The sequence below is a fragment of the Bombina bombina genome, chromosome 5 (assembly GCF_027579735.1).
Source record: "Bombina bombina isolate aBomBom1 chromosome 5, aBomBom1.pri, whole genome shotgun sequence".
In the NCBI taxonomy this organism is placed as follows: Eukaryota; Metazoa; Chordata; class Amphibia; order Anura; family Bombinatoridae; genus Bombina; species Bombina bombina.
In genome coordinates, this window is record NC_069503.1 from 76,092,916 (window position 1) to 76,107,507 (window position 14,592).

Here is a 14,592-nt window from a genome sequence, read left to right on the forward strand (position 1 = left end):
AGGGGCATCAACAGACACATTGGGGTAAAGTAACACTATCATCCAGTCCTACAGATAAGACGACTAACCTGACATGTGTCCTAAGTGCACTAACAGGATAGCCTTATATAAATGGCTCTGAAAGTTTCAGGCAAAGCTGGCTATGCTTCTTAGATGAAGCTGGACAGTGTTTTGGAGAACATAGAGAACAAAAGAGGTCAATCATAGCCAGGTTTCTACCTCTCCCCAATAATAAAAAAATAATAATAATAAAGAAATCTGTATGAGCTGGCATTAAATGAAGAAACTTGTAAAACAAGTTCCTGCCTAACTACACTAAAATGCTGGCTCATATGCTGCTCCATGTGATGACTGACTGGAGATGAAAAAATAAGATTCACGTGGTTAGCGGTCACCTCAGTCTAGTACTCACATTCCAGCCATTCCTGGAAAAAGCATTAAGTTCTGATGTTTGTTTTCCAGTGTATTCTCCCAGATTTTCATATAAACATGTGCATATTTTGTGTTTATCCAAGTGCTCTCCAGAGAACAAAAATTATCCAAGTTTAGTTAAACACAATGTGCAAACATTCCCGTTGGAGATGAATTTTGAGTTTTGTCTTGGTATCTTCTTATTCCCATGATAAGGCCATACTGTTCATGTTTCCTTACCAAATAAATTACCTGAGCACTCTAAGGCAGGTGAGACAGTGTCGGTCTTACCATCTTAATGCTCCTAGGGAGGGAGATTAACTGCAACTTATAAAAAGATCAAATAGGGTTGTGATTGGTGCTGATCTAGAAGTTTATGTTGGAAGAGTAATGATTTAGTAGTTTTTACCCAGGTTTCCTGGAACAACATTGAGGTGGGTTTGGCTGACACATTCATCTCCCTGCCCCCCAAAATAAGGTCAGTCTTTGGTCTGACATCTCCCAACTCCTCATCTCATTCTATTCTGTCTCATCAGAGGAACGATGCAAGAGGGTGGGCCGGCCTTCCCTAGGAAAGGATGTTTCAGAAGCTCATTAGCTGGGGCTCGTTGGCCAGGTTCCCTCACCAAGAGCCGATCCAGAAACCCCTTTAGCAATGGGGAAACCTTCTGTGCATTTTTCAGTTTAGGGGGTAAATTATCCCAAATCATTTTCATTGCTTTCAGTGGGGGTTCGTTAAAATAAGGGGGTTCTCCATCCACCATCTCTATCACCATAATGCCCAGAGACCATATGTCCACCTCTGGTCCATAAGGTAACCTTGAGATCAGTTCAGGAGCCATCCAGTAGGGAGTCCCAACCAGAGACTTACGACGTGGTACTTCCTTGTTGACTTGTGCACAAAATCCAAAGTCTGAAAGCTTTACCCGGCCATCATGTGTAAGCAGAATGGAATCGCTCTTAATATCACGATGGATGACGCCTTGTGCATGTAGGACAGAGAGTGCTTTAAGTACAGACACACAGACGGCCGCTATTTGTTCTTCGTTCATTCTAGTATGAGTGACAATGTCAGTTAGGGCTCCACCTTCCAGAAACTCCATGACGACCCAGAGCTCATCACCCACTAGGTAACTGTTGTACATCTCCACCACATTCTCATGCTGGTAATCCCTCATTATCACCACCTCATTGAAGAGCAGCTCCCTCCTCTGTTGCTTGCGCAGGTCCATCTTTTTCACAGCCACTAACTTCCCCGTGCTTTTGACAGAAGCAATGCACACAATGCCTGTTGAACCTTCCCCAATCTTGATGAAGTTGTCCAAGTATGTCCTTGGGTCACCAGGATCCACCACCATCTGCAAAGCTGCCCGAAACTGCTCGTGAGACACCCACTGAGGTTCTCTTTGTGGTGAGCGAGGTTGAGCGGGTGGAGGTGGTGGTTGGGACTGTGCGGGTCTTGAAAGCTGAGGGTCTGAGCTGTGAGGAGAAAGGCCAGAGGGAAGAGGTTTCTCAGGAGGTTTGGGCTTAGTCTGGCCTTGCTGCTGCCTAGATGAAACTTTGCCAGCTGGGATTTTCTGGTCGAGTGGTACTGTGGTGCGAGATTCCTGGTTGGAGCCCCCTCTGTTGGGATCTGTGTCTGCCCTTGGGTAGGTGTTGAACGGTCGTCCTGCCTGCTGTGTAGGTTTCCCTGATCCCTCACTAGGAGGGTTGCTTGGAGTCCTGATATTGGGGCCTGACAGTGGCCGCTTATCTCTGGGTGACTGCGGGCTGCCCTCACCCCCTGTGTAAGAGGATTTTGGTCTCTTCTCTTCTCCTTTCTCCCTTCTAACAACACGATCAGCAGGTTCACTGTACTCCCGGTTAATTTCCAGGTTCTCCTTCCTCACATCAACTCTTTCATGAGTACGAGAAGCTCTGTGTTCATGGGATTTAGGGTAGTCTGGTGGGGGAGGGCGGTGCTTGTTGCTTGGTTCCTGCCCCCGAGGTTGTTGAGGAGCTACTCTCTGTTGTTCCCTTGGCCGTTCCTTTCCATGGTGATGCTCCTGCCTTATTCTTTCAGATCCTCTTCCCACGTCATCGTGTGAATGTCTTATTCGCCGATCACTCACTCCATTCTCCTGTGGCAATCTGTCATCCCGGGGATAAGATGGAGGGCTGTCCTTGCGCAAGGAGTTGGAGCGGCACACAGACATGTTATCAAACTCGTCAAGGAGCCACGCCAGAGACCCATCTCGAGATAACTTGTTTCCACGTACGATGGTCTTCTGAGGGGCGTGTCTAATTGCAGTGATGCATGCTGGGTCCACCAGAGGTTTGGGCCTCTTAGCCGACTCCTCGATCAGGCTCTGCCATTGCCGAGGGAGGCCGGTGAATTTCTGCTCTTGCTCATCAAATCCAGTGTGTACCCGGTGCTCAAAATTTGACGGGGCAGAGATCTCAACGCGTTTCTTTTTCTTTGCAAACATGGCTGTTAGCGCACCTAACAAAACTGCACCCTTCCTTACAGACAAGGATGCAGCAATCAGCCTGTGGTCTTAGAGTCTGTGCTTCCTGCCCCCGGTGGTCACATGTAATCACTTGATGCATCCTGCTGACTTTACCTTTATCTACTAAATGGGTCTTTCATCTCACTCCCGTGCCTCTCTCGCCCTCACACTCTTCTGGTCTGGGGAACGTTTTTTTACGTCAGGCACTGGTTAGACACCTTCCCAGTCAGGAAGGACCTTCTCTGTAGTAGGCAGAGCCTCATTTTCGCGCCATTACTGCGCAGTTACTTTTGAGAGCAGGACATGCAGCTGCATGTGTGTGGGTCTGAAAGTAGTTGAAAATGTTCCTAGAAGGCTTCATTTGGTATCGTATACCCCCCTGGGTTTGGTAAAGTCGCAGCAAATGCTGTAGCTGGGACTGTAGAGGGGTTAAAACTGTAAACGGCTCCGGTTTCCTCATTTTAAGGGTTAAAGGTCTGAAATTTGGGGTGCAATGCTTTGAATGCTTTAAGACACTGTGGTGAAAATTTGGTTAAATTTGAACAATTCCTTCATAGTTTTTCACATATTCAGTAATAAAGTGTGCCCTGTTTAAAATTTAAAGAGACAGTAACGGTTTTGTTTTAAAACGGTTTTTGTATTTTATTGACAAGTTTAAGCCTGTTTAACATGTCTGTGCCTTCAGATAAACTATGTTCTGTATGTATGGAAGCCAATGTGTCTCCCCCTTCAAAATTGTGTGATAATTGCATAGCATAGCGTCCAAACAAAGTAAGGACAGTACTGCCACAGATAGTAAAGTTGCCCAAGATGATTCATCAGATGAAGGGAGTAGACCTAGTTCTACATCATCTCCTTCTGTGTCTACACCAGTTTTGCCCACGCAGGAGACCCCTAGTACTTCTAGCGCGCCAATGCTTGTTACTATGCAACAATTGACGGCAGTAATGGATAACTCCATAGCAAATATTTTATCCAAAATGCCTGCATTTCAGAGAAAGCGCGATTGCTCTGTTTTAAACACTGTAGAGCAGGAGGGCGCTGATGATAATTGCTCTGTCATACCCTCACACCAATCTGAAGTGGCCATGAGGGAGGTTTTGTCAGATGGGGAAATTTCTGATTCAGGTAGAATTTCTCAACAGGCAGAACCTGATGTTGTGACATTTAAATTTAAATTAGAGCATCTCCGCGCACTGCTTAAGGAGGTGCTATCTACTCTGGATGATTGTGACAACCTGGTCATTCCAGAAAAATTGTGCAAGATGGACAAGTTCCTAGAGGTTCCGGTGCACCCCAACACTTTTCCTATACCCAAGCGGGTGGCGGACATAGTGAATAAGGAGTGGGAGAAGCCCGGCATACCTTTTGTCCCCCCTCCTATATTTAAGAAATTATTTCCTATGGTCGACCCCAGAAGGGACTTATGGCAGACAGTCCCTAAGGTCGAGGGGGCAGTTTCTACACTAGCCAAGCGCACTACTATTCCTATTGAGGATAATTGTGCTTTCAAAGATCCTATGGATAAAAAATTGGAGGGTTTGCTTAAAAAGATTTTTGTACAGCAAGGTTACCTCCTGCAACCTATTTCGTGCATTATTCCTGTCACTACAGCAGCGTGGTTCTGGTTCGAAGAACTAGAAAAGTCGCTTAGTAGAGAGACTCCGTATGAGGAGGTTATGGACAGAATTCACGCACTTAAGTTAGCTAATTCCTTTATTTTAGATGCCGCTTTGCAGTTAGCTAGATTAGCGGCGAAAAATTCAGGGTTTGCAATTGTGGCGCGCAGAGCGCTCTGGCTAAAGTCTTGGTCAGTGGATGTATCTTCCAAGACAAAATTGCTTAATATCCCTTTCAAGGGTAAAACCCTTTTTGGGCCAGAATTGAAAGAGATTATCTCAGACATCACTGGGGGTAAGGGCCACGCCCTCCCACAAGATAGGCCTTTCAAGGCCAAGAATAAGTCTAATTTTCGTTCCTTTCGCAATTTCAGGAACGGACAGGCCTCCAACTCTGCAGCCTCTAGACAAGAGGGTAATGCTTCACAAACCAAACCAGCTTGGAAACCGATGCAAGGCTGGAACAAGGGTAAGCAGGCCAAGAAGCCTGCTGCTGCTACCAAAACAGCATGAAGGAGTAGCCCCCGATCCGGGACCGGATCTAGTAGGGGGCAGACTCTCTCTCTTCGCTCAGGCTTGGGCAAGAGATGTTCAGGATCCCTGGGCACTAGAAATAGTTTCTCAGGGTTATCTTCTGGAATTCAAGGAAGTACCCCCAAGGGGAAGGTTCCACATGTCTCACTTATCTTCAAACCAAATAAAGAGACAGGCATTCTTACATTGTGTAGAAGACCTGTTAAAAATGAGTGATACACCCAGTGAGTGATACACCCAGTTCCAACCGTGGAACAAGGAATGGGGTTTTACTCAAATCTGTTTGTAGTTCCCAAAAAAGAGGGAACTTTCAGACCAATTCTGGATTTAAAGATCCTAAACAAATTTCTCAGAGTGCCATCGTTCAAAATGGAAACTATTCGAACGATTTTACCTACAATCCAGGAGGGTCAATTTATGACTACCGTGGATCTAAAGGATGCGTATCTACATATTCCTATCCACAAAGATCATCATCAGTTCCTAAGGTTCGCCCATTCGGGCTAGCCACTGCTCCAAGGATTTTCACAAAGGTACTCGGGTCCCTTCTAGCGGTTCTTAGACCAAGGGGCATTGCAGTGGCACCTTACTTGGACGACATTCTGATACAAGCGTCGTCTCTTTCAGAGGCAAAGGCTCACACAGACATCGTTCTGGCCTTTCTCAGATCTCACGGATGGAAAGTGAACATAGAAAAAAGTTCCCTGTCTCCGTCGACAAGAGTTGCTTTCTTGGGGACAATAATAGATTCTTTAGAAATGAAGATTTTCCTGACAGATGTCAGAAAGTCAAAACTTCTAAACGCTTGTCAAGTTCTTCACTCTGTTCCACGACCTTCCATAGCTCAGTGCATGGAAGTAGTAGGGTTGATGGTTGCAGCAATGGACATAGTTCCTTTTGCGTGAATTCATCTAAGACCATTACAACTGTGCATGCTGAAACAGTGGAATGGGGACTATACAGACTTGTCTCCAGTGATTCAAGTAGATCAGAAGACCAGAGACTCACTCCGTTGGTGGCTAACCCAGGATCACCTGTCCCAGGGAATGAGCTTCCGCAGACCAGAGTGGGTCATCGTCACGACCGACGCCAGTCTAGTGGGCTGGGGCGCGGTCTGGGACTCCCTGAAAGCTCAGGGGCTATGGTCTCGGGAAGAGTCTCTTCTCCCGATAAACATTCTGGAACTGAGAGCGATATTCAATACTCTCAGGGCTTGGCCTCAACTAGCAAAGGCCAGATTCATAAGATTCCAATCAGACAACATGACGACTGTTGCTTACATCAACCATCAGGGGGGAACAAGGAGTTCCTTGGCGATGAGAGAAGTGACCAAAATCATAAAATGGGCGGAGGATCACTCCTGCCACCTATCTGCGATCCACATCCCAGGAGTGGAAAACTGGGAGGCGGATTATCTGAGTCGTCAGACATTCCATCCGGGGGAGTGGGAACTCCACCCGGAGATATTTGCCCAGTTGACTCAATTATGGGGCATTCCAGACATGGATCTGATGGCGTCTCGTCAGAACTTCAAGGTTCCTTGCTACGGGTCCAGATCCAGGGATCCCAAGGCGACTCTAGTGGATGCATTAGTAGCGCCTTGGACCTTCAACCTAGCTTATGTGTTTCCACCGTTTCCTCTCATTCCCAGGCTGGTAGCCAGGATCAAGCAGGAGAGGGCCTCAGTGATCTTGATAGCTCCTGCGTGGCCACGCAGGACTTGGTATGCAGACCTGGTGAATATGTCATCGGCTCCACCATGGAAGCTACCTTTGAGACAGGATCTTCTAGTACAAGGTCCATTCGAACATCCAAATCTAGTTTCCCTCCAGCTGACGGCTTGGAAATTGAACGCTTGATTTTATCGAAGCGTGGGTTTTCGGATTCTGTAATAGATACTCTGGTACAAGCCAGAAAACCTGTAACTAGAAAAATTTACCATAAAATATGGAAAAGATATATCTGTTGGTGTGAATCCAAGGGATTCTCATGGAGTAAGATCAAAATTCCTAGGATCCTTTCCTTTCTCCAAGAAGGTTTGGATAAGGGATTATCAGCGAGTTCTCTAAAGGGACAGATTTCTGCTTTATCTGTCTTGTTACACAAACGACTGGCAGCTGTGCCTGATGTTCAAGCTTTTGTTCAGGCTTTGGTCAGGATCAAGCCTGTTTACAGACCTTTGACTCCTCCCTGGAGTCTGAATTTAGTTCTTTCAGTTCTTCAAGGGGTTCCGTTTGAACCTCTACATTCCATAGATATCAAGATGTTATCTTGGAAAGTTCTGTTTTTGGTTGCTATTTCTTCTGCTAGAAGAGTTTCTGAGTTATCTGCTTTGCAGTGTAATCCGCCCTATCTGGTGTTCCATTCAGATAAGGTTGTTTTGCGTACTAAACCTGGTTTCCTTCCAAAGGTTGTTTCCAACAAGAATATTAACCAGGAAATAGTTGTGCCTTCTTTGTGTCCGAATCCAGTTTCAAAGAAGGAACGTTTGTTACACAATTTAGATGTAGTTCGTGCTTTAAAGTTCTATTTAGAAGCAACAAAGGATTTCAGACAAACGTCTTCTCTGTTTGTCGTTTATTCTGGCAAGAGGAGAGGTCAAAAAGCTACTGCTACCTCTCTTTCCTTTTGGCTGAAAAGCATCATCCGAATGGCTTACGAGACTGCCGGACGGCAGCCTCTTGAACGCATCACAGCTCACTCTACTAGGGCTGTGGCTTCCACATGGGCCTTCAAGAATGAGACTTCTGTTGATCAGATATGTAAGGCAGCGACTTGGTCTTCCCTGCACACTTTTGCCAAATTCTACAAATTTGATACTTTTGCTTCTTCGGAGGCTATTTTTGGGAGAAAGGTTTTGCAAGCCGTGGTGCCTTCTGTTTAGGTAACCTGATTGGCTCCCTCCCTTCATCCGTGTCCTAAAGCTTTGGTATTGGTTCCCACAAGTTATGGATGACGCCGTGGACCGGACACACCAATGTTGGAGAAAACAGAATTTATGCTTACCTGATAAAGTACTTTCTCCAACGGTGTGTCCGGTCCACGGCCCGCCCTGGTTTTTTAATCAGGTTTGATGAATTTCTTTCTTTAACTACAGTCACCACGGCACCTTATGGTTTCTCCTGTTTTTTTCTCCTGTCCGTCGGTCGAATGACTGGGGTGGGCGGAGCCTAGGAGGGACTATATGGACAGCTTTTGCTGTGCTCTTTGCCATTTCCTGTTGGGGAAGAGAATATTCCCACAAGTTATGGATGACGCCGTGGACCGGACACACCGTTGGAGAAAGTAATTTATCAGGTAAGCATAAATTCTGTTTTTATTAGGCTGCGCCATGAATGCAGAGTCTAAGAATAACTAGCGTGACCAAACAGGTTGTTGGTTAAATAAGCAGGGTTTAACCAAGCTTAATAGATGGGTCAGTGTAATAGGATGGGGTCAAGGGACCTATGAGCCCCCTCCTCCCTACAGGTTATGGGTTCATCTCATCTTGTATTACATGTGGCAATAGTCAGCAGGGGTGTCAAACATTTAGGAAGTAAGTGTTCCCTTTCCCAATCTCTTCTCTGTGAGCAATTCTCTAGCTGAGGAGTAAAGTCAATGTAAAGCCAAGCTGTATAATGCAGGATGTTAGGAGCTGCAGAGATTACGGAATAAAACACCTAGTAAATGTGCATCATCCAGATCTGTAATGACCAGAAAATAAAGTGCAGTTCAATTTCTGCGTGGTAATGGGAAAATGGCTACCTTTCACGCCACTCTGTGCTCCACGTGTCAAATAAAAAAGCAGGAACCCAGTGGGCTTTATTTCTGTTTTTATGAGAAATGGGCTGTGAGCAAAGGCTATTTGTTTATAGGGGGCTGCCCCTGGTGTAATTATGTGATGAATGGTACTCACAGTCACAATCTAATGCCCATCCGTCTGGGGACAATTCTGTGGTCTGTTGCTGTAAATTTGGCCTGTGTTAGATTCCAGCACCTCCATACAGCTATCTGAAGATTTTTGCTGCTGTTAGGGATCTGGCCGCTGCAGCTTGAGACCTCCGGTGTAGGCCGCAGCCGCGGTCTTTTCCTGAAGGAAACTCTGGTTCTCCTGTGAGGCACGACGCAGCTCTGTCTTGGTTTCCCAAAATCGGATTTTGAGGAGTCCCAGGGATGGCACAACAGCTAACCCAGCGAATATGTAGAGATTTTAGCTTTGTTTAACTTTTTTAAAAGGTAGAAATAACTTGCTAACAGCTTATATCAGGCAGAGCTCCTTCTCTGCACGTCTGCTCAGCTCAGCTGCAAACTCCACCCCCCCCTAAATCTTGTTCTTAAGGTTTTGCAATAGGCTCCATTTGAGCCTTGGGGGTATATTTATTAATGTGCGAGCAGACCTGATAGGATGTAGCGTATCATGTCTGCCGCGCTTAAATAAATGCCACCAGCATACGCTGTCAGCATTTATCTTTGCACCAGCAGTTCTTGTGAACTGCTGGTGCAAAGCCGCCCCCTGCAGATTTGTGGCCGCTAGCAGGGGGTGTCAATCAACCCGATCGTATTTGATCAGGTTGATTTCTGTTCGCGGCCTCAGAGCAGGCAGACAAGTTATGGAGCAGTGATCTTTAGACTACTGCTTCATAACTTCTGTTTCAAACAAGGGGCATCCCATATGGAGCTTGATAAATCGGCCCCTATGCATGAAATTGACATTAAATTGTTGTCCTGGCTATTGCTTCTGTGCTCAGAGTATCTGAGATTGTTGCCTTCCAATGTGAGCCTCCTTATCTGATGTAAGTTAGGTTTTCTTCCCAAGGTCATGTCAGACCGCAACATCAATCAAGAGATTATGGTTCCTTCCTTGTGTCCCAAACCTCCTCCTTCAACGGAACGTTTGCTTCATAATTTGGACATGGTTCCCACCTTGAAGTTCTATCTTCAGGATACTAAGGATTTTATTCAAACTTCTTCCTTATTTGTTGTCTATTATGGGAAGCGTAAGAGTCAGAAGGTCTCTTTGACTTCCTTATCTTTTTGGTTAAGGGGTGTTATACGCTTTGCTTATGAGACAGCGAGACATAAACCTCCTCAGAGAATTACGGCTCATTCTACTAGAGCAGTGGCTTCCTCTTGGACTTTTAAGAATGAGGCCTCTATGGATCAGATTTGTAAGGCAGCTACCTGGTCCTCCTTACATACTTTTTTCTAAATTCTACACATTTTTTTTGCTTCAGCTGAAGCAGCTTTCAGGAGAAAGGTTTTGCAGGCTGTGGTGCCCTCAGATTAGGGTCCGTCTCTTTTTGTCGCTCCCGTTATCATTCAGTGTCCTCTAGAGCTTGGGTATAAGTTTCCCAACAGTAAGGAATGATGCAGTGGACTCTCCTTATATTAATTATTTATTATTATACTTTATTTATGAAGCTCCAACATGTTCTGCAGCGCTGTCCATGGATACAATTCATTTAAATAAAACAGTATAAGACTTGTAAGAGACAGGACAAAATTTACAAACACATACAGGAGGGATTGAGGGCCCTATTCCCATGGGAACTTACAATCTAGAAGGGTAGGTAGGTTGAGACTGCAAGATTGAGAAAGATGTTAATACAGAGCGTTAGATGAGGGACATGTTAGGTAAGTGAAATTAATTTATTATTGAGTTGGGTGGTAGGCTTCCCTGAACAGAAAAGTCTTCAGGGTACATTTAAAGGAAGAAAGATTAGGGCAAAGCCTGACATCATGAGGGAGAGTGTTCCAGAGGGTAGGTGCTGCACGACAGAAGTTCTGCAGTCTAGCATGAGAGAAGGTTATAGTCGCAGATGCAAGGAGCAGGTCATTGTTGGATCTTAGTGGGCGGGCTGGAGTATACTTGTTTATTAGAGAGGATAGGTAAAGGGGAGTGGTGTTGGTGAGAGCTTTGTATGTAAGAGTGAGAATTTTTAATATAATTCTGCTTTAGAATGGAAAGCCAATGAAGGGACTCGAAGAGAGGTGCAGCAGATACAGAGCGACAGGAAAGGTGGATCAGCCTGAAAAAGGCATTTAGGATGGATTGAAGGGGGGAGAGGCTGGAAAGAGGAAGGCCAGTAGGTTATTGCAGTAGTCAAATCAGGAAATAACAAGGGAGTGGATTGTTTGGTTGGTGGTGTCAGCGCTCAGAAAAGGGCGAATCTTGGAAATATTGCGTAGATGGTTACGGCAGGATGTAGAAAGTGATTTTATATGGGGGATGAAGTATAGATTTGAGTCAAGTGTAACTCCGAGGCAGCGGACTTGGGGCGATGGGGAAATGGCGATGCTGTCAACAGGGATAGAGAAGTCAGAAGTCGGCGTAGAGCTTGAGGGGGAGATAAGAAGGAACTCAGTCTTGGACATGTTAATCTTTAGGTGGTGAGAGGCCATCCAGGAAGAAATACCAGATAAACAGTCGCTGACATGAGAAAGGACAGAGGGAGAGAAAGCAAAGGTGGAGAGGTAGATTTGGGTGTAATCAGCATAGAGGTGATATTTGAAGCCATAACTGTTGATAAGTTTACCCAGCGAAGAAGTATAGATGTAGAAGAGTAGAGGACCCAGAACAGAACCTTGAGGTACTCCAACAGACAGAGGCATAGGAGAGCTGGAGTCACCGGCAAATAACACAGACAAGTGGGTTAGGCGATTGTAAACTAGTTTTTCAAGGAGTTTTAATGTTAGTGGAAGCAGTGATATGGGACAGTAGCTTTCAGGAGAACTAGGGTCAAGGGAGGGTTTTTTTTAGTATGGTAGTGACTTTTGTATGTTTGAAAGAAGATGGGAATGAGCCGGTAGAGAGAGAGAGGTTGAATATGTGAGTAAGAGCAGGAGTGAGGGTGGAAGACAGGGAGGGTATTAAATGGGAAGGGATAGGGTCGAACGGGCAGGTAGTGAGGCATGAGGGAGATAGTAAGGAAGAAACTTCTGGCTGGATGGAAGATGCAGAGGTTGGTAGAGGGAGTAACTGGGCCTGTTGGAATATTGCAGGTTGATATTGGGATGTTGCTTTGAATAGTACGTGTTTTGTTTAAAAAGTAGTCTGCCAGGTCTTGAGCACTAAAGACAGATGGGGGGTGGATCAGGTGGGTAGAGGAGAGAGTTAAAAGTGGAGAAGAGTCATTTAGTGTTTGATGAAAGAGTAGATATGAGAGAAGTAGGTTTGCTTGGCTAAGTGAAGGGCAAAATTTTATGAACGAAGAATAAACTTATAGTGTATGAAATCAGGTTCAGAGTGAGTTTTCCTCCAGACACGCTCAGCAGTATGGGAGCATTTTTGCAAATAGCGTGTTTGCTATGCATGCAAGGGCTGTAACAAGTGTGTCTAATGCAGAGTAGAGAATTTTGTTATAGTGGGCTGTAGCGAGATCAGGGCAGGTTATAGTGGAAGTGTGAGGGAGGAGATCTTGAATGATTTTTAAAAATTGGAGCGGATCCACAGCATGTGTATTTCTACATGTACGGGGGTACAAAACAATGCACAAACAGCACCTTAAGTTCCCAAATTCCTTTTTTCAACTCAGGGTTAGTGGTGACCGGTGGGGTAGAGGAGACTGCCTTCCTCTCAGTATTCCAACAAAAAGAGTGTCCACAGCACCAAATAAATGAAAAGAGGTTTATTCTGGTACAAACATTAAAACATGCAACGTTTCGGGATCCATTCCCTTAATCATGCATAGATACAACAGGTGTGTGCACATGCTTTATAGGGAAACACATTAACCCTTTAATGACATTTAAGCATTACTTGTATTATAGCATCACCTAGTGGAGAATGAAAATCATTACATTTTATTAATTACAACTATTTATTTTGATGCTTTTAACTTTTATAAAGACAAAACTGAGTGCACTTAACCCATTGATTGTATTAAAAACAATACTTACATAGAACAGATGCCACAATTTACAGGAACACAGAAAAATCAAGTTCCCTATTTAAACCTAGGGGAACCATTGAATTTAACCTATGAATCCAAAAGGATTCCTTTTGCTTTAATACCTGTTCCCTGTTTCCTCCTCTGCGGAGTCTTCCTATACCATCAATGACTTGCCATCTGAGCTGGCTAATACTATGGCCTGCTTCTATAAAATGACAAGCAACAGGAGCATTCATATCCTTACAGCGTATATTGGATCTGTGCTGACTCATCCTATCTCTTACTTTTCTGGTCGTCTCCCCCAAATAGATCTTCGAGCATGGGCACTTAATGAGATAAATTACGAAGGATGAGTCACATGTATAATGTTCCTTAATTTTAAACTTTTTCCCTGTTAATGGATGAAGAAATTCTTTACCTTTAATGACAGCATTGCAACTGGCACACCCTAAACATGGGAATGTGCCTGTGTTTTTAGAAGTGATATATGTTTGCTTCTGGGCTTTACTGGATCCTATATCACTCCTCACTAACCTATCCTTTAAGTTAGGCACTCTTTTATATGCCATCATGGGGATTTCTTTAAATGCTGTAATTTCAGGATTACAATTTTTAAGGACATTCCAATGCTTATTAACAATTCTAGAAATCTCCTTGCTGTAAGGGTTGAATTGTGTAACACATACCATACGCTGATTTTTATCCTTTCTATTCTTATTAAAGGTTACTTCTTCTTTTAAAATTCTCTCTTTTTCTGTGTTAACTAAAGGGGCTGGATAACCCCTTTCCTTGAATCTTGTAGCCATTTCATTTAACCTCAGCTCTACCAATGTTTTGTCAGTTACTATCCTTTTAACCCTTAACATTTGGCTACGAGGTAATGAATTTTTCAGTCTATCTGGGTGATAGCTATCAAATGACAATAGGGTGTTTCTGTCAGTGGGTTTCTTATGTAGATCTACATTTAATAGACCATCAGTGTTCCTATATACAACAGTATCTAGAAAAACAATTTTTTCCTCACTATGTGATAGGGTATACTTAACCCCATTAACAGAGTTATTAAGTTGTTCAACAAAGGATACAAGGGATCCAATGTCACCCCACCACACGCCAAACACGTCATCTATGAAGCGCCACCAGGCTGCTCCATAGAGTTTAAACAAAGTATTCTCATATACAAATTTTTCTTCAATTTGTCCCATAAAGAGGTTGGCGTATGATGGGGCGACATTGGACCCCATAGCAGTTCCCCTGACCTGCTCATACCAATCATCAGCAAAGAGGAAATAATTGTGATATAACACTAATCTCAAAAGCTCTTCCACAAAATATAATTGCGGGGTGGTATAAATGCCAGCGTTTTTTAAAGTGCACATACTGGATTCAATGCCACTTTCATGGTTAATGACAGTGTATAAACTGCATACATCAAGGGTAAATAGTATGTATTTAGTGTTCTGGACAGATAGATTATTCACTTTATTTAAAAAGTCACTAGTATCCCTGATGTATGAAGTTAATTTTAACACTTCTGGCTGAAGTAATTTATCCAAATATGTGGCAATGTTAGTGAAAACAGAATTCACTCCTGCCACAATAGGCCGACCTGGGGGTTTCTCAAGGCTCTTATGTACCTTAGGTACTGTATAGAAAATAGGGGTTTTT

At 44.2% G+C, this 14,592-nt stretch overlaps 1 protein-coding gene across 1 annotated transcript; it reads right to left on the reverse strand.

The window, feature by feature from the left end:
* Nucleotides 1-465: 465 nt before the first annotated feature.
* LOC128659215 (serine/threonine-protein kinase PAK 4-like) lies at nucleotides 466-2,897 on the reverse strand. The gene has a single exon (XM_053712893.1). It carries the CDS (start codon nucleotides 2,877-2,879, stop codon nucleotides 921-923), a length of 1,959 nt encoding a protein of 652 aa, XP_053568868.1. The 5' UTR covers nucleotides 2,880-2,897; the 3' UTR covers nucleotides 466-920.
* Nucleotides 2,898-14,592: the final 11,695 nt, after the last annotated feature.

What these genes read in the sequence shown, in the direction of transcription:
- LOC128659215 (XM_053712893.1), bottom strand. Translation starts at nt 2,879, where the DNA reads ATGTTTGCAAAGAAAAAGAAACGCGTTGAGATCTCTGCCCCGTCAAAT.